Source organism: Lichenostomus cassidix, chromosome 3 (assembly GCF_008360975.1).
Source record: "Lichenostomus cassidix isolate B80296 chromosome 3, HeHo_3.0, whole genome shotgun sequence".
In the NCBI taxonomy this organism is placed as follows: Eukaryota; Metazoa; Chordata; class Aves; order Passeriformes; family Meliphagidae; genus Lichenostomus; species Lichenostomus cassidix.
In genome coordinates, this window is record NC_139483.1 from 8,539,134 (window position 1) to 8,559,190 (window position 20,057).

The 20,057-nt window shown below is 42.6% G+C and overlaps 1 protein-coding gene and 1 long non-coding RNA gene across 4 annotated transcripts; one reads left to right on the forward strand and one right to left on the reverse strand.

The window, feature by feature from the left end:
• Positions 1–12,536: 12,536 nt before the first annotated feature.
• LOC146438986 (uncharacterized) lies at positions 12,537–19,385 on the forward strand. Its single transcript, XR_014850609.1, has 3 exons — positions 12,537–12,672; positions 14,972–15,169; positions 17,424–19,385. It is a non-coding gene; the product is annotated as an uncharacterized LOC146438986 (long non-coding RNA).
• On the reverse strand, positions 13,635–18,376 carry LOC146438987 (uncharacterized). 3 transcript variants are annotated; one of them, XR_014850608.1, is made up of 7 exons: positions 18,244–18,376; positions 17,406–17,511; positions 16,365–16,528; positions 16,003–16,177; positions 15,469–15,553; positions 14,141–14,192; positions 13,635–13,844 (listed from the first exon to the last, which is right to left on the reverse strand). XR_014850608.1 is itself a non-coding variant. In XM_085054291.1 (6 exons), the coding sequence occupies exons 3-6, from the start codon at positions 16,037–16,039 to the stop codon at positions 13,701–13,703; spliced, it is 318 nt and encodes a 105-aa protein (XP_084910417.1). In that variant the 5' UTR covers positions 16,040–16,086; positions 16,365–16,528; positions 17,406–17,507; the 3' UTR covers positions 13,635–13,700. The 3 variants fall into 3 exon arrangements, 2 of the variants coding, with proteins under 2 accessions (XP_084910417.1, XP_084910416.1); XM_085054291.1 differs by lacking the exon at positions 18,244–18,376 and having other exon boundaries at positions 16,003–16,086; positions 17,406–17,507; XM_085054290.1 differs by lacking the exon at positions 18,244–18,376 and having other exon boundaries at positions 17,406–17,507.
• Positions 19,386–20,057: the final 672 nt, after the last annotated feature.

A 20,057-nucleotide genomic window follows, 5' to 3' on the forward strand; every position in this document is an offset into this window, starting at 1 on the left:
CCCATAAGAAGTTTGTGCAAGTGCAGAAAAGCCCAGGCTTTTCTTCTGCCCCGCAAAGAAACATAATCTAGAGTTTATATCGGATGGTTTATGAGAGTTTATTGGAATATCCAACAGGGTTCGTGTAATGTGTCATAAGGTAAAGCCTGCTCATTGGTGATTTACAAGCAGTGTGTGCTGGTGTTACTGTAATTTATAGACCACAGATGGTCAGGGGGTGCCCCTGCTGACTTGTAGCTGAATAAGAAGCTGAGCCCTGTGTGTCATCTGCTGCAGGTACCTCCGGCTCACTTCCCCAGATTAGTGCTGATTGAGATCTGCCTTCAAACCCAGAGGGTCCCGAGACCTTTGCCTCACAAGCTGGGGCTGTTTCAGGAGGGGAGAGGATACACATGATTAAGGCTGGGGGAAAAACCGTAAGCCTGTCAGAATGACACCAAAGGAAAATTGCTTTTTACAATAATAACTTCCCTTCTCAAGGCTGGTACTTATTTGATGGGATTTTGTCACCTGTTAAATGGAGAATGAAGAATGTCAATCCCCCCCTTTCATACACCAGTCTAAGACAAACATCTCCTCTGCAAAAAATTCTATATATTCATAAATCTCCTCAGTAATGACCCTTAGGATAGATCCTATCTTTGTTCTCATCATTTTACCCTTTCAGGTAATTACTCTTCGACTGTGTTTTACTATGACTTTCCTTCAAGTTTACCTAAGTCGTGTCTTCTGAAAACCTTATTAAATAATTGCCTGTTTATTCCAGCACCTCATTCTGATTCCCCAGGACTTTGCCCCCGGTGGGTGCACGAGGCAGAGGGACGACAGGACTGGCTGCACGTCTCACCCAAATCTTTGGGAGATTTACTTTTTTTGGCCAGGGGATTGGGCCCCTTTTCACTTTCAATTCCTCTGCTTGACAAAGTCCGTGGCGTCACCTCGTATTTCTCCCGGACGCGTTTTTGTCCCGCTGTGTGGCCTCGTCCTGCCCGCAGGAACACCACGGTGGTCTCCTGCAGCATCCAGCAGCTCCCAGAGGGACGTGCTGCATCCAGAGATGCCTGGTGCCTGCCTTGCCCACTGCAGCGAGGTCATGCATTTTAACAAGGCACCGCCGAGCCCTTTCTTAAAGGGCATTGATTATGTTTTGTGAAAATGGGCTTTGAACTCAGCTGACCCTGTGCCGGTAGGATATTTCGGGGCTTTTTTTCTGCCTGGACCACACTTGACACCTGTTGGCAAACACAGCTGCAAATGCTGCTGAGAGAAAGCTGCATCCCAGCTCAAAACTCAGTGGCTCCTTTTTTTCCCCAATAGTAAAGACATAAGAGAATTTGGTGGCTTCTCTAGTTAATAAACAGAGAAAAAAACACCCAAATTTGTTTTTCTTTATCAAGATGAGGGAAAAAAGCACCCTATAGACAAAAGAAGCAGAAGGAAAGCTGTAATGGAAATAAAATTGACAGCCTCTCAAAACTCAGGTGGCACTTTCCTTTTCCAGTTAATTACAGTTTTAATTACATGGCTTCTTGTGACTCCTTGATACCTAATAAACTAGACTCTGTGGGGCGGCAAAGTTGAGTTTTGCTTGAACTGCAGGTGTAAGGCTCAGCATGAAACATAAATCAACTTCTTAAACATGCTCCCATGGTGTGTTCATGCTTTTTCTTCCTATTTGCATGTAAAAATCACATCTTTTCACCATTGTTGGGGAAAAAAAAAGAAAAATATTCAAGTTACAAAGCAAAGAGTTTTATCTTTGTATCTTTAGATATAAAATCCCCTTTTAGGAGGGAAGGGAAAAGGGTCTCATTTTTTTAACTCCAGACATGATAAATGTTAAAGGAGTGATGTATTGCTCACATAGACCCTCTCTCATTAACTTTTTATTTGCAGGGGGAGTGGGTGCATAAGATAGAGGAGGAAAGTTCTTTGGCAGAATGAAAGCAAGGGGAGATTGGTGTGTGGAAATAAAGAGATATTCAGCCCATAGGAGCTGCCTCTCCTGAAGGTTTGGAAAACAGAGAGTGTCTGTTTATTCTTTGTGTATTATGCCATGGAAATGTGTTCTCCAGTCAGGTTCAAGCCTGTGCCATATATTACCTCTGAGCAGGGCAACATGCTGATGACCTGCAGCAGCAAAAAACTGGAGACAAATATGGTCCAGAAATTCCCATTGGCCTCAATCCCATGGGATCTGATGGGTCATGAGTCTGTGGCAGGAAACTCTACTGTCAAGATGGTCAGTGGAGATTTCAGTGGAAGATTGCCCATCTTCCCTCTTCCTCAAACCAAACAAATTTATTTAAAAAAAAAAACAGGGGAGGAGAAAAAGTTGGAGGAGAAAAACAGATAGTAGAGTTTCACATATGGCATTTGGATGGTGCAAAAGTTCAGCAGCAAAGTTCCGTGTGGGACATGAGTGTATCAACAAGTCCTAACCTGTAAGACTGGGAAGGGCTGTTTTTTTAATATCTTTTTATTAGTTTTAACTTAGCTTGTGATTTGTCTGCTGAAGTGCTGGTTTTACATGAGTGCAAAAGAAGTGTATTTTTTATGAGTGAAGAAGGAGAAATAGGTGCCTGGGTAGCAACTTTTCATGCTCAGTAGGGGGAAGGTGGGAGAAATCATAATGTCCTGCTTGCCTTTCAACAAATCTATATATATATTTCTGTGGTATTTTACCATTGCTCATTACCTGAAGCAGCACTATCTATCCATGGCTGGAGCAAAGTGTGCTGAAATCAGCAGAAGGTCTTTTTCTCCTCCAAGAGCTCCATGCCCATCATTCCCAATACCCACCTGCCTCTCCCATGGCACATCCCAGCCTCAGCCCCTGTCCCCCAACCACCACTGACATCTCATTGACACCCACAGTGTTCAGGGCCACCCGAGGCACTGTCAGAGGCATCTTCCCATATGAAAATGTCAGGCAGATTTCTGCCTTAACTTCAACAGAAATCTTGCCTGAAAGTCAGTCTTCCTGTAGACTAGGCTCTTCTGGTGTCATTTCACCTTGATGTCCTGTTGATGAGTATTATTGGTTGGTTTTTATTATTGTTGTTGCTGTTTTTCTTGCTATAGCTCTCTTTTTTCCCCCCACAGTCTGGCTACCTCCTCTGTTTTGCAACTGCATATGTTGCTTACCTGAACAATTCCACTTGCAAATGACAGGTTTCTCTCAGATCAATACTGTGCTCAATCCCTTGGGTACAAATGCCTTCTACTTTTGTGGTCTGTTTGTGTGCAGCATTTTGGCAGTCCACAGCAAAAATGTGGGGAGCTGGATCATGGTCTGCAATTTCTTTATGTTGTGTGGTGTAAGTGAAATAAAACCCCATCTCAACAGCCAAGAGAGAATTTTCAAGATGAGAAAAAGAAGAATTCCTCCTACTTTCCTCCCAAATAAAGTGGTTCATCATTTTTTTCAATTAGTTTTGGTTTTATTCTTGAAACCCCATGGAGAGGAAAATATAATGTTTGGTCTAGTTTCATATATGCTTTTGCCAGAGTGGGAAAGCCAGTGTAAAATTAAGGGAGCTAGAGAGAATGAAGGAAAATGGGGAAGAAGAGGAACAAGAGTTTAAAAAAAGATGTTTTAAAAAAATTTTACTCCAGAGTGTTTTTTTCAGAGCTGTGTCTCTCAGGTTGTACTGGGATGGGATGCATGAGGCATCAGAGCAGCAGCAAGGGATAGAAGATCATGTTGAGGAGAAATCTCACATGCCTATGGCTCAGCAAGGGGATGGACTGAGTGAAGAAATGCTGATGAAAGAAGCAGCAGCATCATGAATGTCTGTTGTCCTAGCACTGCAAACGGTGTGGAACATGAGAAGAAAGAGGAGAGAAAAGTCAAGTATGCAAAAAGTTTTGGTTCAAAAAATAAATGAAAAAAAAAAAGAAATGAAACAAAACTTTCCAGCTGAAGCAGAGTAAGCTTTTTTTCTTTTTTCTTTTTTTTTTCTTTTTTTTTTTTTTTTTTAGCTTCTAAATGCTTCCAGAGGAAGTTTTTGAACGAGGAAGAAAACCAAGCACACATGGGAAAGAATCCACTTGTTTCTGTGTGTATTAAGTTGCCTGTACCTGGCTGGTTGGGAACATAACTGGTGAAAGCTGCAGCACTGAGCTAGAGAAAGTTCAAAAGATGTTCAGGACCATCCCAAAGAGAATACATCCCTGCAGGATGGCTGTTCCTGTCATGGAAGGGGAGGGTGGCAGTGCAGGAACAGCAGCGTTGCGTGCATTAAACCATATGCCACCAATCCATATGGCAATGTGCTCTGAAGCCTTTCAAGGCAGTTCCGACTTGGAAAAGGCTTGAAAAGTTTTCACATGGGGTTTTTATGGTCTGCTGAAACGCAAATGTCCATTTTTCGTTCCTCAGAGAAAGTTTCTCTGGAGGAAGAGGGTGAGGGCAGCCACCCTCTGCCCAGCTGCCTGTCCTGCTGCCGAGCTGGGCGAAGGAAGTGTAGCAGAGAGGGGAGTGTATTTCTTATTTATTCACAAGTTGTTGGCAAGCTGTGCCTTAATAACAGCATGACAGACAGTGCATGAAGGAATATTAGCCACAAAAATGATCCCTTTAGGGAAGGAAGCTTGGAAGAGAGGTTTTGTCTAAACTTGGGAACTCAGTGCACCTCTGTCCAAACCCACCTGAGGGCAGAAAGGTCCAGGTGCTAGTGATCTTTCCCTCACTTGAGACACCAGCACCAAGGTGCCTGGCACTGGTGGGGCATAGTATGGAGGAGCCTTCATCCCCTTCAGCAGGTTTGGGACACCATTTGGGCAAACAGAGTAGAAAGTGCAAAGAAACAACACTGGCTTGCAACAAAATCTGGTTAAGATCTAAAAGGAATGGGTAGGGAGAAAAATAAATCTGCTCACTCCATGTGTTTTACTTACCTGTCATATTTTGTGGCTAACTGGAAGGTGAAATGTCCCACTACATGGCACACATCAGGGCTTTCTTATGACTCACCTGTCTGTTGGTGGTTTTCTTCTGGATTCTCCTCGTGGCATCTTGCAATTAAAGGAGAAAAGCAGTTTGCAGGCAAATGTCAAATAGCCCCTAACTTACTGTTAAAAAGAAATCCTAAAAATTGAAAAAACAAAGAATCACATTCCCCAAAGCTGCCCCAAAACTTGCTCTCGTTTAATCTCATGGATTTGGAAAGGACTTTGTGATTCCTGAAATCACACCTGGTGACCTCTTTAAAGCTGGGCTGGAAGAGACATCACATCGATGGAAACATGCTACAAATGATGGTCACACACTCATCTCAGAGCAGCTGGAAAGCATGGAGAGAATAACAGACTATCCAGCAGTGTTCCTACCTATGGTAAGCATTGCAGATCTAGTGCTTTAGGGGATCTATTATTTTCTGGTTAAACAAGGCTATCTATTGTTTTAACCAGCTTATCTTTTTTTGAGCTGGTCCCTCATAAATTCAGTCCAAGCTCAGCTGAACAATCCTGCGTTTTAACTTTTAGGAGGAACATAACTTATGATTTACTAGATAGCTGTGTCGAGCCTAACGTAATAAAAGTCCAACCTATGTGATGTGTATGGGCTACTGTATTATAAATATTTAATAAGTTATATGGAAAAAAAGAAAGTATAGGGGTTCCAGAAATCATATTAAAGCAACTAAGTAAATGTAAAGAAGGTTAAAGTGTCTAACTCTATATGGCATAAAGGCTAAAGTAAACCAGATCTGTTTTCTAGATATTTTTTCCATGTACAGCTGTAACTGGGCTGCACAGAAATAAGCCAAGTATTTAAAGACAGGCAAAGTAAAAAAAAAAAAAAAAAAAAGAAAAGAGAGATCTAAAGCATTTGGTTGGCATTGATAGCAATCATTTCAAAAAGCCCTGGAACATTTAAAGAGAATTAGAAAGGATTTTGCTGGAATCAAAGGGAGAGCACTTTCCATGGCTGGATGTATATTTGGGTATCTGCAAACTGATTAAATCAGAGTGAGCAGAGCAGCCTTGATCATCGAGGACTTTTAAAACAGAAGAAAGGAGTTTTCCTGTTTGGGCTCTTTTTTTCTCACTCACACATCTTACGGTTTTCATTCTTCTGCCTACTTGATGGTAAAGTAACATTTATTTTGGCAAAGAGACTCACAGAGAGCTTTGAAAGGCCCTGCAGGTCAAGCAGCTACAGCCTGCACCAAACCCATGGGGGTGGGAAAACCTGGAAATATTTAGATTTAGGGGTCTTTTTTTTCCATCCTAAGCTAAGTTTTGTTCTTAGAGAAGAAGTGGATATCTTCACACTTCACTGCAATATCCATTATGATGCAGACAGGGCTCCTGCTTTGCCACCTCCCTACTGGCCATTCCTTCGGCAGTGCCAATTCCTCAGCCACCTTCCATTCCTGCTGCTCAAGCCAGAAAAGGCTTTCACTAAGACATTGCTGTTGCTGGTGATTTTCCCTTGGTGTCAGCCAAGCAGAGAGAGGGGGATCAAGCCTCACTAAATCCCTGGCTTGCCCTTTCCTCCTCCCCACCGGTGGTGTTGGTGGTCTTGGCTCCTTGGTCTGATCCCTCCAGCCATCTGGGGGGAGCTGGGATAGTGCCTTGCTTAGTCAACATGTGACAAGGGTGTGTTTTCATTTGTGAAGAGTACAGAGGGGAGTGAGGCAAAATATTAGAGTCAGCTTTAAGTCCCACTGATGCCAAAGGGTGCATCTGCTTCCCGACCTCCACCCTTCCACTTTGGCTTGTGAAGTCTGCTGAAAACAATTCCCTCCTTTTCCTTTTTTTCCTTTTTTTGGGTTTTACTTTTAGCTTTCTCCCAGCCCAGGCAATGGATTTGGCCAGCAGGAAGTGTGGGAGAAGGGAAGAGGGGACTGTGGCAAAGGGGAGTGGGAGGGAGACCCTCCCCTTGTACAAGAGCTGACATTGGTGGGGCTCTTCCCACAGCCCACTCCTCTCTCCTCCCACCCAGCCTTGGATAGAGGGCAGGAGAGGGGATGGGATGAAATCAGCAGAATGATGAGAACTGGGTGTGGGGAGAGTTGGGGTCAGTGGGGTGAGGTGTTTTCCCTTAAGTCCCAATATGTATTAGAAATTTTAAAGCTGGAAATCAGGGTCAAGCACGGGATGGATGTACTGCAAATCCAAAGCAAACAGAAAAATGAAACAGGCAAAGTGAAAATGAAATTGCATTCTTCCCCTGCTTTTCTACCACCTCTGTGTTGTCAAATGCAGTAAACAAGGGTACAGGGTAACTGAGCTTCCAATAGAACTGGCAAGAGCCTTTCCTTTCCATTTGATGGAAAGCCTAAGCTGGTTTTCAGCTGGAGAATGGATCTTCTTGTCATTTTCCCTAATGGTGCTTGGAAGTCATGCACAGGATCTCCAACACCCAGAAACTGTCACATCTTTCAGCTATTCTGTGGATTCCCTCCATGGAAGAGGAAGAATCCCACATGGGCTCCAGTGGGATGCTGTGTTACCTGGTCAGTGTTTCCCTGCTCCTGCCCAGGGTGACAAGGGCACTTGGCCACACAGTTTCTTCCATAGCCATGACTCAACCTGCTGTCCAGCAGCCTGGTTTTATGGAAAATGAGGGGTAGGAAAACTCACTTCACAGCACTGACAGGAAGCAAATACAGTGCAAAGGGGGCTGATTCACCTATTAAAATAGGCACCTTTTTCTTTGCAGATCACCTTTTTTTCCTAACTTTTGCAGTATTTTCCCTCCTACAATTGACATCCTAAGTAACACTAACCCACCTTACTGCTACCAACAGAGAGGCTTTACAGTGCTATGGAGAACTATTTTGAAGGTACAAATCACTTGACCTAAAGACTCTCCCTGGAGTGTCAGCGCTGTGTGCTACATTTTCACTCTGCCAAACCCTTTATTTAGCGCATGCTAAAGAACATTTAACATTTAAAGATCCCCTCTGTACATTCTTTAAATGTCTCTATTCTTTGCTTGGAGATTAATATGTCTTCTGTGAAAATGAGATAATTGATTACAGAGCTGTATTATTTACAAATGAAGTGTTGTTCATGTATTGACCTTTCATTTCTATAGCTCAATACAAGTCCTTGTACAGTGTTTTTAATTAGTGAAATGGTAACAGAATTACAAGAAAAGAACTTCTGTAGATACCTTTAATAAAAGGAAACTTTAAGATTACTTACATATCTAAAACTGCAAAACATAATATTTGATCAGATTCTACATCCCAAATCTCTGTTTGGAAAGGGAAAGAAACCTCCTGCTTCCAAAGGCACCACAAGGGGTAGCACAGGGTGAAGGGGATGATCAATAGACACAAGTGAGTGTTTGCCCTTCACCCTGCTCTGGTAGTTCTTCTGCACCAGGGGATTCATTTCAGCCCAATCTTCTTGATGAGCAACCAGCAAAGCCCATCTGAGCATTTCAAGATGAACGGTCCTGATAAAGGCAGAGGACTTGGGCATATTCAGAGCAAAAAATCTCCCAAAACCAGTGGCTATGGAGCACCAAATGCCAGTGTCAAAGGTGCTAGAAATGCTGTGGTGTTGCACTCGACAGCCATGAGCTCAGGGTGTCTCAAAACTAGCTGAAAGAGAGATGTAAGGAAGCAGGAAGAAATGATGGAATATGGCATAAATAGAAACCACAGGATTTTGAGTTTTAAAAAGAAATATGTTCTGCTTGGGAAGGGGAAGGATGCCCTGTGAGAGACACCAACAGTCTTGGGAAAGCTTTGGATTTCAAGAATAATCAAGAAAATCCTCTTCAGCCATGAGTTCGACTTAGTCCTCGTGTGAATGCTTTGGTTGTCTGGTTAATTTGGCCTCTTAAATGAGTAACTGTTTCTAGTGAGGGTGGAGATTTGGATAGGGAAGGAGCATGCTGGAGGCAGACAGTGGCATGCAAGCCAAGCTGCTCTAGGTGCTCATTTAAGGTGCTGATTGAAGGCAGAGATGCTCACAACACACAGGGAGCATAACTTCCACTAATAGAGTCAGACAAACATAAAAAAATTTATCTAAATTTAGATGGTCAACATGCTTCTAATAAAACTCTGAACAGGAAGAGCTCAGGTTGATTCCACCATCCTTCCCCAGGAGGGTGAAGGAGGATTTTCCTCCTGGACTTCGATATATTCAGATTCATGAATAAAAATATATGAAACATAAAGCAAATCATTTAATTTCTCGGTAACAACGATGTTAGTTACAGCTATAAAACAAATCTTGTCATGGAAAAAGAGGGTTTTTTAAAAATCTTTTTATTAATTCAATAGAAGCATATTAAAAATGTCTGTCATTACAAGTCTGGAGAAAAGCATTAGGTTCGAATAAGGTCATTGAGGAAGGCTAGAGGGAGGGAAGGCTTTAAGCGCATTTTGAGCATCCTGTGGATACAGACAAATAACACAAATCAGTCTTCAGAGGGTCCCTTTTGGGGGACCTCCACCCCAAAACACATGGTCCCATGTGCAAATTCCACTGAACTGATGAGAAAAACCTCACATCATCATCTGTCAGCACTCTTTGGGAGATGTGAGCTTGCAGCTTTGACAGCTGAATTGTTTGCAGCCTGTACTTTATGAGAGGCATCTCAGGTACCATTTTCTTGCTGAGGGGCTGCTCATGTTCCCCTCTAAGTATCATCATCTTCTGGCCTAGTGATGATCCCTTGTTCTTACAGAGCAGTCACTCCTATTCAATGATATTAGAAACAAAATTAGGCATACATTCAAAGCAGCTGGAACAATTCTGCTGTTTATGGTCAGGTTTACCACACAAGGTAAATCATACACCTCTGACACAAACCATGGTATAATTTTGCAGAAAGTGGCAGCAGACTTTGGGCAACCCTAGCTTGTGACTGTCCCCATGTCTGCACAGAAAAGTCCCTAAAAAGGGCCCATCCACCTCACATGATCAAATTTTAGCCTTCGTCACATCTGAAAATAGCAGGGTGGGGGTGTGCTGCTTCTTGAACACAATATATCCCATACATCCAGCTTTCTGGGCTAAGCAGGATGCGGGGACCTCTCAGATGTGGAGCCAATAGGGAGCACTCTGGCTACCTGGGATTTTATAAATCTTTCAGCTATCAGTCTTTCAGAGCTCCAAATGCAAAATCCAGCAGCCCGGGATATCATCTGGATTTATGACTTGGGATTTATGAACTGGTCTGGATAAAATAAGAACTGCCTGGCTTTTTCTTTTTTTTTTTTTTAGTTTAAGAAAATGAAATAATAAAAAATGAAGACCTGATTCTCTTTTCCATTTTCAAAGCTTGTTGTTTATACAAATGTGGATGTCTTGTATATATTCAATTATTTTGAGTTTTCTTCTTATCTGTATGCTTTCTGGGGCTGGAAGCAGAACAGAGAACAAGCAATGCTGCTCTCACAAGGTTTCCTGCCTGACAGAATCATGGTTTTGGGGCACTCCCAGCCCTGTTCCCAGAGTTAGGGAAGGTGCTGATAAATGTTTAAGAATGTCTCTGGATGTTTCCAAGCAGTGGGATAGCTCCTCACCATACAGCTGCTCAGCTCTCACCCACTTTCACCACTTTTCTCCTTAAGTGATTTTTCAGCTCATTTTATTTTTCATTTGATGCATGCTGAGTTTTTATTCTATGTACATTTATTATATAAAATTATATGTTTTATTAAGCATTCACACATACCTGCACACAATCACATGCCTGTTTTCAGCTGCAGAAACATGCACACATATGAGTTTATGAGACAGTATTATGGATGCTTTGTATAAAGGTTGGACTAGATGATATTGGAGATCTTTTCCAACCTTAATGATTCTATAATTCCATGATTTTATTAATTCTTTTATTAAAAACCAATACTAGTGAACTGTATATATTTTGCATGAGAGTCCATCCCAAATGACTTTCTAGCCTTATCTGTAACTTGTGACCTTCCTTTCAATATTTCATCTCACCAAAAAAAAAGGGATGGTATTTACTTTGGTCAGGTGGAAAAAGTATCAGATACATTTTTGCCCTCTCTTCTGATTGACCCTTTCATACCCCTGTGCACAGTTTCTGAATAATTTTCTTCCTGTGATCCTTGAATTCTCTTCACTCTCTTATGAATCAAGGTATCCCTTAGGAAAAAACAGCCTAATATATATCTCCAGTCTCTCAGCCTCCCACCCTCCCCATCCCCTTGGGCACAGTATTCACAAGCCAGCCCTGCCAGGCCATGCCAGCACCTCCAGCCCAGGCTGCTGAAACCTTTGCATGCACTCCTTACCTCCTCACACCTCAAGCTGGCACTGCATAGCTGCTGATACTGCAGTGTTTAACTGTCTCACCTCTCCATGTGAGACCTGGACACTCCAGGAATTATCTCCTCAGGCTCCTGACAACCTCTCCAGAAGGGAAGGGGCTGCAGAGGGAGAAAAGGCAAGGGAGGGCACATGAGGAAAGCTGCTCTCACCCTTTCTCCTGGTGGTGCCACACCAGCAGCAGGGGAGTGGGGATGATGCTCCTGGACCAGCTTAGATTTGCTCTGCCTGTGAAGAAGAAGCTTTTACGTCACCTTTGGTGCCTGAATAACCCAAGGTGGGGGTGTTTATCCCACCAAGGAATTCAAACCATCCAACCAAACCCTCCCAGCACCTATCCTGAGAGCCATGGCATGGAAATGCAACAGGCTCAGTCTAAGAAACATCAGCAACTTACTCTTTGTGGGTCTGAAGGAAAACGTGTTGTTTTGTTTCTAATAACCACACATTCAGAGTGGAGTTTTTTTTCAGCATGACTTGCAGCCCAGGAATAATTTGATTTGGGGATTTTTCTGTGAATAAAATCAAGGAGCCCAAATCATGTCTCAGAGCTAGATATAAATTGCTGTTTACAAAAAAGAAATCCAAAATTATATCGGTTTTTAATTTGTCATTTGAATTTTCCAATTGCCGTCTTTTTTTAAGCTCAAAAGTTATGTGGTGAGCAACCAGGTTTGGGAAGGGGAGGCCATAAGACTGCTCCCTGATTTAGCACCTCCCTAACCTCAGCTTTGGTTGAGAAAATTTGCCGAGAATTTCACGTGAATTAATGAAATTTAACGAGCAGTGAGAATGGTGCTGTTTGGGAATAGATCTTTCCAGCTTTCACCCCACCGAGCATCTTTATTCCTGGTACTCAGGTATCCACTGCAGTTCCCATTCAGGCACTGGAGACATTTTGGGGGCAGAGTGAGGGGAATTTGAAAAATAATTTTTCTCCTCTGCAAGCCTTTCTCCATCCACTTTTCACATCACTGGGAGCTGGAGAAGCTCTCGTTGTGACACCAGGGATATGGTACCCACACCAGAGCACCTGTGCCAGCTCTGCTGGAGCTGGGGAGGGCAGTGGAGCAGCAGTTGCCTCCTGGGGACATCCCAAGTGTCCCTGCAGCACCCAACACCAGCAGAAGCCACCAAATCAGTGTGCCAAAAGCATCTCCACTTGGCTGCTCGGTGCTGGCATGTGGCTCAGGCTCTCCCCCAGTGCTGGTACCATCTCTGGCATGGTCCATTAAAAATTATCTCTCCATCAGGGAGCGAGGGAGGGGGCTGGGGGCAGCTCTGGTGCAAGGCACTCAGTGTCTGGACCTGGCTAAGTTCAAAGGCAGCCTCCCTCCCACCCCGAGGAGGGATGTAGCCGGCCGGAGGATGGCTGGAGGCCACACAGACGGGAAGGTATGTAACAATCCATTTATCACTTTGCAAATATTAGTGCTGCTCGCATTTGCTGCGGCAATATTTCTTCTTGGAAATTGGTGAAGTGAGTAATAACAATGTTATTTATTCTAAGACCTTGGAACTGAGAAGCAATAACAGGGGGACTGTTCCCTTGAAAGCTTCAGAAGTGCAGGAAATAAAATGGGGGGGCGAGGGGGAGCGGTAAATAGACCAACAAAGGTCTGGAGGAGAGAAAGCCATCGAAATCTCGTGTTTAATTTCTTTGCCCCAAAGGTAATGAAATGCTTTTTGTAATGATTTATAGATAAACAAGGCAGGGTGGGGAGAAGGGTGAACATTTTGGATTCATCTCTGGCTGGCACATCCTGCTAGGCAGCAGAGCATGCACCTTGGGTTTGGGGTCTAGCAAAGCACCTCCTTCACCCCACAGTCTCCTGGCTCTCTTCTTTCAATTTTTTTTTCTTTTCCCCCCCTTCCCCTTCCATCCCTTATCTGAATATATAAGGCTGCCCTTTGCTCAGATTTATGGGTTGGGGCAGCACTGTGTGTATTTACAGTCTCCTGACCTGCAGACCTACAGCTGAACAAGAGCAGGAGGAAACCAGGGCCTGCTCCATAAACAGAGACAGATACGAGGGGGAGGCAGCAGGAATTGTGAGCAGCACTTAACATTTTTAACTATTTGGCCAAGCCAAGGAATCAGTGATTAGATTAGAGGCAAAGAAAAATGAGAAGCAGGGTTAAAGATTTAGGGAAGGTGGGGGAAAAGGACAGAAACAACCAACAGAGGCCCCAGGTTTGGCATGGGGAGAAATTGAAAGTTATTGGGATGTTGTGAAATGTTTTTGAGGGCAAAAGGGAAGAAATGAAAACGAATCTCCAAAGCGTTATAATCAAGTTGTGCTTTCCTTTGGCAGAGCCAAACGGTACTTTTCAAGTCTAATTACCTTTCGAGGAGGTAGATTACTTAGTCTGTGTTTATTCAGGTACTAATTGCCTCAGATTAAGCCAAAGGAAAACCTTACTCAATTATGATAATAAATATTTCTTAGGTCCGTATCTATCAGTTGGTTTGTCGGCAGAAATTCAGCGCAGATGAGAAAATATTTTAAAGGGGCCAGAGAATTACTTGACTTCTCAGAGGCAAAGGCAGCAAAAGTGGCAACAACCTGGAAAATAAATATATGAAATGCAACGTATGCAGGGGTCACAACATAGCATAAGTATATCAACATGATGAACAGCTTTGATGAAAATGGTAAACAAAACCACCCTCTCTTCCTGTGGCTTGTTTTACATTGCAATAAACCACTGACTCTATAACCTATCAGAACATGCTGAGATTTTATGCATCATTTCCAACTACTATTTGAACATTTGGTTTAGAGTAGTCATGAACCATAATTAATGGGATTTTTTTGTGTGTGAGTCCTGATAAAAAGCAAGCTTTATTGTATTTTATTACCTGTTGGTCCAAAGCTCCATATAGATGATGTAAATTCATTGTAGGTTTTAGGCTGGGGAAAAAGAGGAGGTGGGGGGTTTGCACATGACTATGATGAATTAACATTTACAATTTCTAATCAAACCCAGAAGTTCAGCTTGAGATGCCATGTCCAAATTTTCTTTGCTCCTACAAGCAAGTTGGTAGCGGTGGGACACAGAGATTTTGGCCGAATTTAGCCTTCCAGGAGGAGAGGGGGGAAAAAAACCCCAACAACCCAGGCACCACAAAGACCATGGAGATGAATGGCTCTATTTTATGAGCCATAAAAGTTTTATTCATCTTGACACCGAAACAGGTTTAGGCAGCGAGTTGACACGCCTTAAATAAATAAGTGGAATTAATTCCCCAGCTCTTGAAACAATAGCAGCGTGCCCGTAACGCTGAGAGCTGCCCTGTTGTTTCCCCTTGCTGCTAGATATTGATATTATTTGTGGGTTGTTTTTTTTTTTTCCTCTGGGGCCTGGTTGCTCCACTTCAGATTCTTCCCCTGTTTTATTAGAGGTTGAAAAAGGTTCAAGACCTGGTTGTACCACTGCTCCCACCGACAGCTAAGGAACCAGTTTGGCGTCTGGTTTGTCTGTTGTTTTACTGCTGACCTTCAAATCAACTTTCCCCCCTGACCCCAGGAGGCATCTATCATGACAAGAGGCTGTTTAACACAAATGGTGCCCATTTATAGGGGAAGAGAGTCAGAAGATTTCCTTGGTTGTTGGGTTTTTTTTTGTTGTTTTCTCTTTTTTTTTTTTTTTTAAATGAAGAATTTGGTTTTTTTCACCCCTCTTTTCTCAGTCACCACAGGTGAAATCCCTCCTAGCAGCTGGCTTATGAAATAATGCGAGGGGAGGCCTTAATGAGCTGAAAGCACCCTCAGCTGGAGATAAATATATGCAAATGAGATGCACAAACAAAGGAGCCCGGACAGAGAAATATCTGCAATTCCAGCAAAATGCTGCCTGCAGCTAGAAGATGAACAGCTTTGATAAAATGGTAACAAAAAGCACCTTTTTCTCCTCCAGCTTGTTTTACATTGCAATAGAGCATTGTTATTGTAACCCATTGGAGCATGCAGAGGTTTTCTGCGGCTTCAAAAAAAAAAAAAAGAAAACCTGTTTAAACATTTGTTTTTAAGGCATTCATGGGCTAAGAGCAATGTGATAGCTTGGGGCTTTTTGGTGGCTTGGGGTGGGTTTTTTGGGGGGTGTTGGTTTGGTCACGGTGGGTATTTTGGGCGTGTCTTTTTTTAAAGCTATTTATATAGAAATATATATATTTAATATATATTTTACCTGTTGGTGTCTCTCTGGCTTGGGTTGCTGGTGATTTTGGTCATGATGTTTTGCAAGGGGGAAAGCAGGACGGAGGTGGCTGTAGCTTCTCAAAAAAAATAAAAAAAAAATAAAAATCCAAGTTTTGCTTTCAAATTTGGAGGGAAAATCCAAGTTGACAACTAGTAAGAAGCAGCTCGGGCCAGGGGGGAGAAGAGGGGAAAAAATCCAGACTTGAACATTCACCAAGCAGCACCCAAACAGGCAGCTTTAATGAAAGCAATCAAGCCTCGGAGCTAATTCAAAGACAGACATCTAACATGCTGATTTTAATAAGCTTTTAAAAGGCAATCTCTAACTTTTAAAAGTCACTCTTTTTTATTTAATTGGGTTTTCTTTTTTTTTTTTTTTTCGGTTTATATATTGCCAAAACAAACACAGTCACTAAAATATGTTTTCAATATGTATAAGTAGCATATCTAGACAATGTTTTAAATTAGCCCTGAATTTTGAGGGGAGGGAGAGAGGGTGGAGGAAGAAAAGAAAGAGGCTTACTTGGGATGAGTCGAAGGCGTTTTCCAGGGGTCATCATGTCAAAAAAATACCTTTATCTTCTCGTCCCTGCCTGTATGAATCCTCCTGTGTGAACACACGGATGCCTCTTTACCTATAGGCTTCTTTGGAAAACAACCCGACCGACTGTCTCTCGGAGATAGGCAAACCTGCCTTTCTAGAAGGCAGAGGAGAAAAAGGCAGAGAAAATACAGTGCTGTTTAACTTTTAACCTTATGATATCATTAAACAGATCATTACGGATTTGTAAATGGAGGATAAACACTGTAAAGTTTAGAGGGCCCTTTACTCCAGGCACTGACTGCAATTTTTATATCTGGCAAGAAGAAGAAAAATAGACTTACCTTTAAGAATAAAATCCCCCTCTTACTTTGGCACTTTCGGATGTTAGAGCAGACAAGTGTCAGATTTCCCGGTGTCAAGAAGATTTCCTAATTTTTCACAGCCTTCTCCTGTTGCATTTTTGGCCCAATGTGAGAATCATCAATTTAATTTGTGGGGCTGCGCACTGGAAATCAAGATATACGTGTACATGTGCTTTAATGAACCCTAAAACCTGACAGGCAGCTCTCTGCTTGCAGTTGCCCCAAGCTCAGGATTTCAAGAGTTAATAAAAACTTGGTTCTATTAGGAAGGCTTTCTTTTTGCAGCCCAGGTTTGTAGCAGCATAATTATGTTCAACTGCTGCTGTTTGAAAAGGGCAAACAGCATCTTAGGCACAGAACAATGAAATTACAGCTGAGATTTAGGTTAGCAAAAGCCGTCTTCTGCAGGCTTTTATGATTCATTATTTCCCATTAAATACAGTATTAGAAGTGTACACCAGATAGCTCATGGTTGCTGCGCTCAGAGCACATTATCTATATTACACAGGTCTGGGGAGCAGAATTAGAAAACTTTGGGGGAATGAGCAATATGTGTTTGCTGATAGAAGTACCATATGGCTCATCTTCCTCAATTGCTTTCATTGCGACTCTGATGCTGGAGAAATTAAAGTTTTATTTGATGTGGCACAGCTTAATGAACTGTCTTCTGTTAGGAAAATTGAATATGTTTCCTGTTATTTGAGCACAGAGCCCTCATGGTTTTGGCTGATGAGGGATGCATTATGTATTGTTTATTTAGCATTTTGAAAACAAAAGCAGATATTGGAGGTAAAATTGATTACTGCAGGATGTGTTATATAATCACATTTTTCTCTCTTTAAATTATGGCCTCTCCTATTGTTTTTACAGCAGCAATTTTTGAGGTGGGGGGGGAGGGCATCCCCTAATAAAAAAGGAGGGGTTGTTGAGGCAAAGTATGTGATCTCTGCTTTGTTTAAAAGCAGCACTAGAACTTTTTAAGCTTAGGGAAGGACATGGGGAAAAAAGAAGAGCACTTACACATGTATTAACCTGCAGGCCCAGTGGCTGCCATGCCGTTGGTCTGGGGATGCTCGAGGACTGCATGTGCACTGGGCTGTGTCACCAGGAGACTCATTTCTCCATCCTAGGTGGAGGACACAAAGAGGGGAACATCCAGAATTCAGGAACCCAATTCCCTGGATTTCACATTTCCTAGTATGCCAGCCAGACTTAATTGCAAAATGCTAATACCTGCAGGGGGAGGGCGTGAATGTAGGTGGGGAGGATAGAGAACATTATTGGGAGGAGCAGAGCCCATGTTACCAGGCACTGCTACATCAGCCATTTATCAGGGGCAAGAAATAAGATATTGATGGAAAGACGGCTCAGATTAGAGGCAATGTGTGCTTTTGGCTTTGTTTTATAGTGTAAGCAGACATGCACACACTGGGGATTATGTATCCTCCCCGTGTCACTGGGGTGGTTGGCAGCAATAAGCCCAGTGACAGAGAGAGCTGTGGGTGCTAACCCTTCTTCTCTCCACGGGAGCAGACAACTATATTTCAGCTCTGAAACTTACAGGCAAAAAAATAATATCATCTCTGAAGTGTGTTATTCTTATTAATTCCACTTCTACTTGTTGGAAATCCTGCCCCATGACACCCTCTGGCTTTTGCTGTTATTGATCTCCCAGGAAAAGGCAGGGGGGGATCAGGGAGCAGCGAGTGGAAGGTAAAACTGGCTGTGATAGCTCAGCGCTTCTCTCCTGCCCTCCATGCTGCTCTGACAAAAAGACAATTTGTCTTGCATGCCCCACGATGTTCGAGGGCTCTGGAAAAGGTGCCTGTTAAACAAGCCCCACACCGAATCTAAATACCATCCATTAGGAGAGAAAGTCCCAACGTGTTTACAGCAGCGGGCCAAGGCGCGCAGCCCTCGCCCCGGAAAAACTCCCATTGACGTCAGCAGGGCTCTGCTTATGCAAAGAGTGAGGGATGCTGCCCTGCACCTTTAGAGAATAAAGACAAAAAGAAAAAAAAATAGAAAAGAGTGGTATTGGAAGGAGGATGTTGTTCTTGAAAATGTCTCGGAGCAAAGTGGTTAAAGCAAAGCCTGCACAAACAGTGACTGTAAATATTTTCCATTCTGTATCACTCTCCAAACAGTTCCCTGCCATAATTTCAGGTGAGTACAAAAATAAATAAATTATAGCACGAGGGGAAGAAGAAAAAAAATGAGAAAAGAAAAACAAAAAAAAAAATTACATTGCAGCCAAGGCTGAAACCACAAAAGCTTAATTTCTTTCATCCAGATCTATTTCCCAGAGAAGAAACCGGTGGGTTTTTATGAAAGGCTGCTCCATGACAGGAGCCTCCTTTGAGGAAGACCATTATGCATTGTTATCAGCATGGCGTAATTTGACTGTTGACAAAGTATCTGTGGCAGTGAGAATGAAAGCAGTTAGAAGTGTGTCGGGTTGTAATCAAGAAGATGCTTAGCTGTGCAACGCTGCATCTTGAGCAGATTTGAATCAACATTGCCTTGAGGGGACACACACACACACACACACAGGCACAGACACACACACACACACCAAAAAAAGTCCATTAATTTTTAGTGGGAAAATTAGAGTGGCACTTGATGAAGTGAAATTTGACATGCGTTAATTGCTCCGCAGCTCTCCCAATTAGAGATTTTCAAATTCTTTTACTGCTGTCAGCCTGATGCCACATTGTCTCGCTGGACAAATAGTAAAATTGCAAATTGGGTTGATCAAGAAGTTGGACTTGAAGATATTGGGCTTCAGTTTGTTTGCTGCTGATCGTCATTTTCATAAGGGAGTTGAGGGTGTTGTGGCCTATGAAGGGCATTTGGGGAGAGAAAAAGTGCAATAAAATCCCTCTTCTTGATAAATAGAGAATCAATGATTTAACAGAGCTTGTTTAAAAAAGATTAAAGCATGCAAGAAATGGACAATAAAGCAACGGAGTTGTAAATAAACCTTTAATCTTTGTTAAATCTGTGTATTGCATGAGATTTCAAATATGATTCTGTTTTTAATAAAACCATTAAATTCAGTTTATTTTCTCATGCACGTCATTTGCAGTGTGGCAGATGGAGGCAAGGGGTGGGGTTCAGGTTCCTGCATGCCTTTTGCCCTAACCTGAAAGGCAGCATAGCAAGACCATGTTTTATATCAAAAACCAGTTATAAGGTTGCATGAGCACATATTTGTGCTGGTTCTGAAAGCATGATTTTGTATCTTTTGTTTTTGTTTTCTTCCTTCCCCCCCCCAACCTGGATCATGCCTCCCCTCCCTTAGCCTTTGAACCCCTCTTAATTCATTAACATATTGAATTTTTTCAATTTTCCATTTTCTTGCAATAACAATATTAATGCCAGGGCCAAGGCCTGATTGGAGCTAAATTACTTGTTACCTGCTGGCATTTATTTATATGGCATTGAATTATAAAGCTTTGCTATTGTCATGCCTTGGGCGAATTGTTTATGACACCAGTAATAGGAGTAATTGTTATTGTTGAAATTACCTGTCAGCTACCCATAGCAGTGGCCCTTGTCCCACTGACAAATAGTGACAGGGGAGAGGGATCCTCCGCACGTCCTCCTGATGACTTCTCCTCTGATAATAAGGAGTGCAGGGCCTCTGATAATTTGCCTGTCACTGTTGAG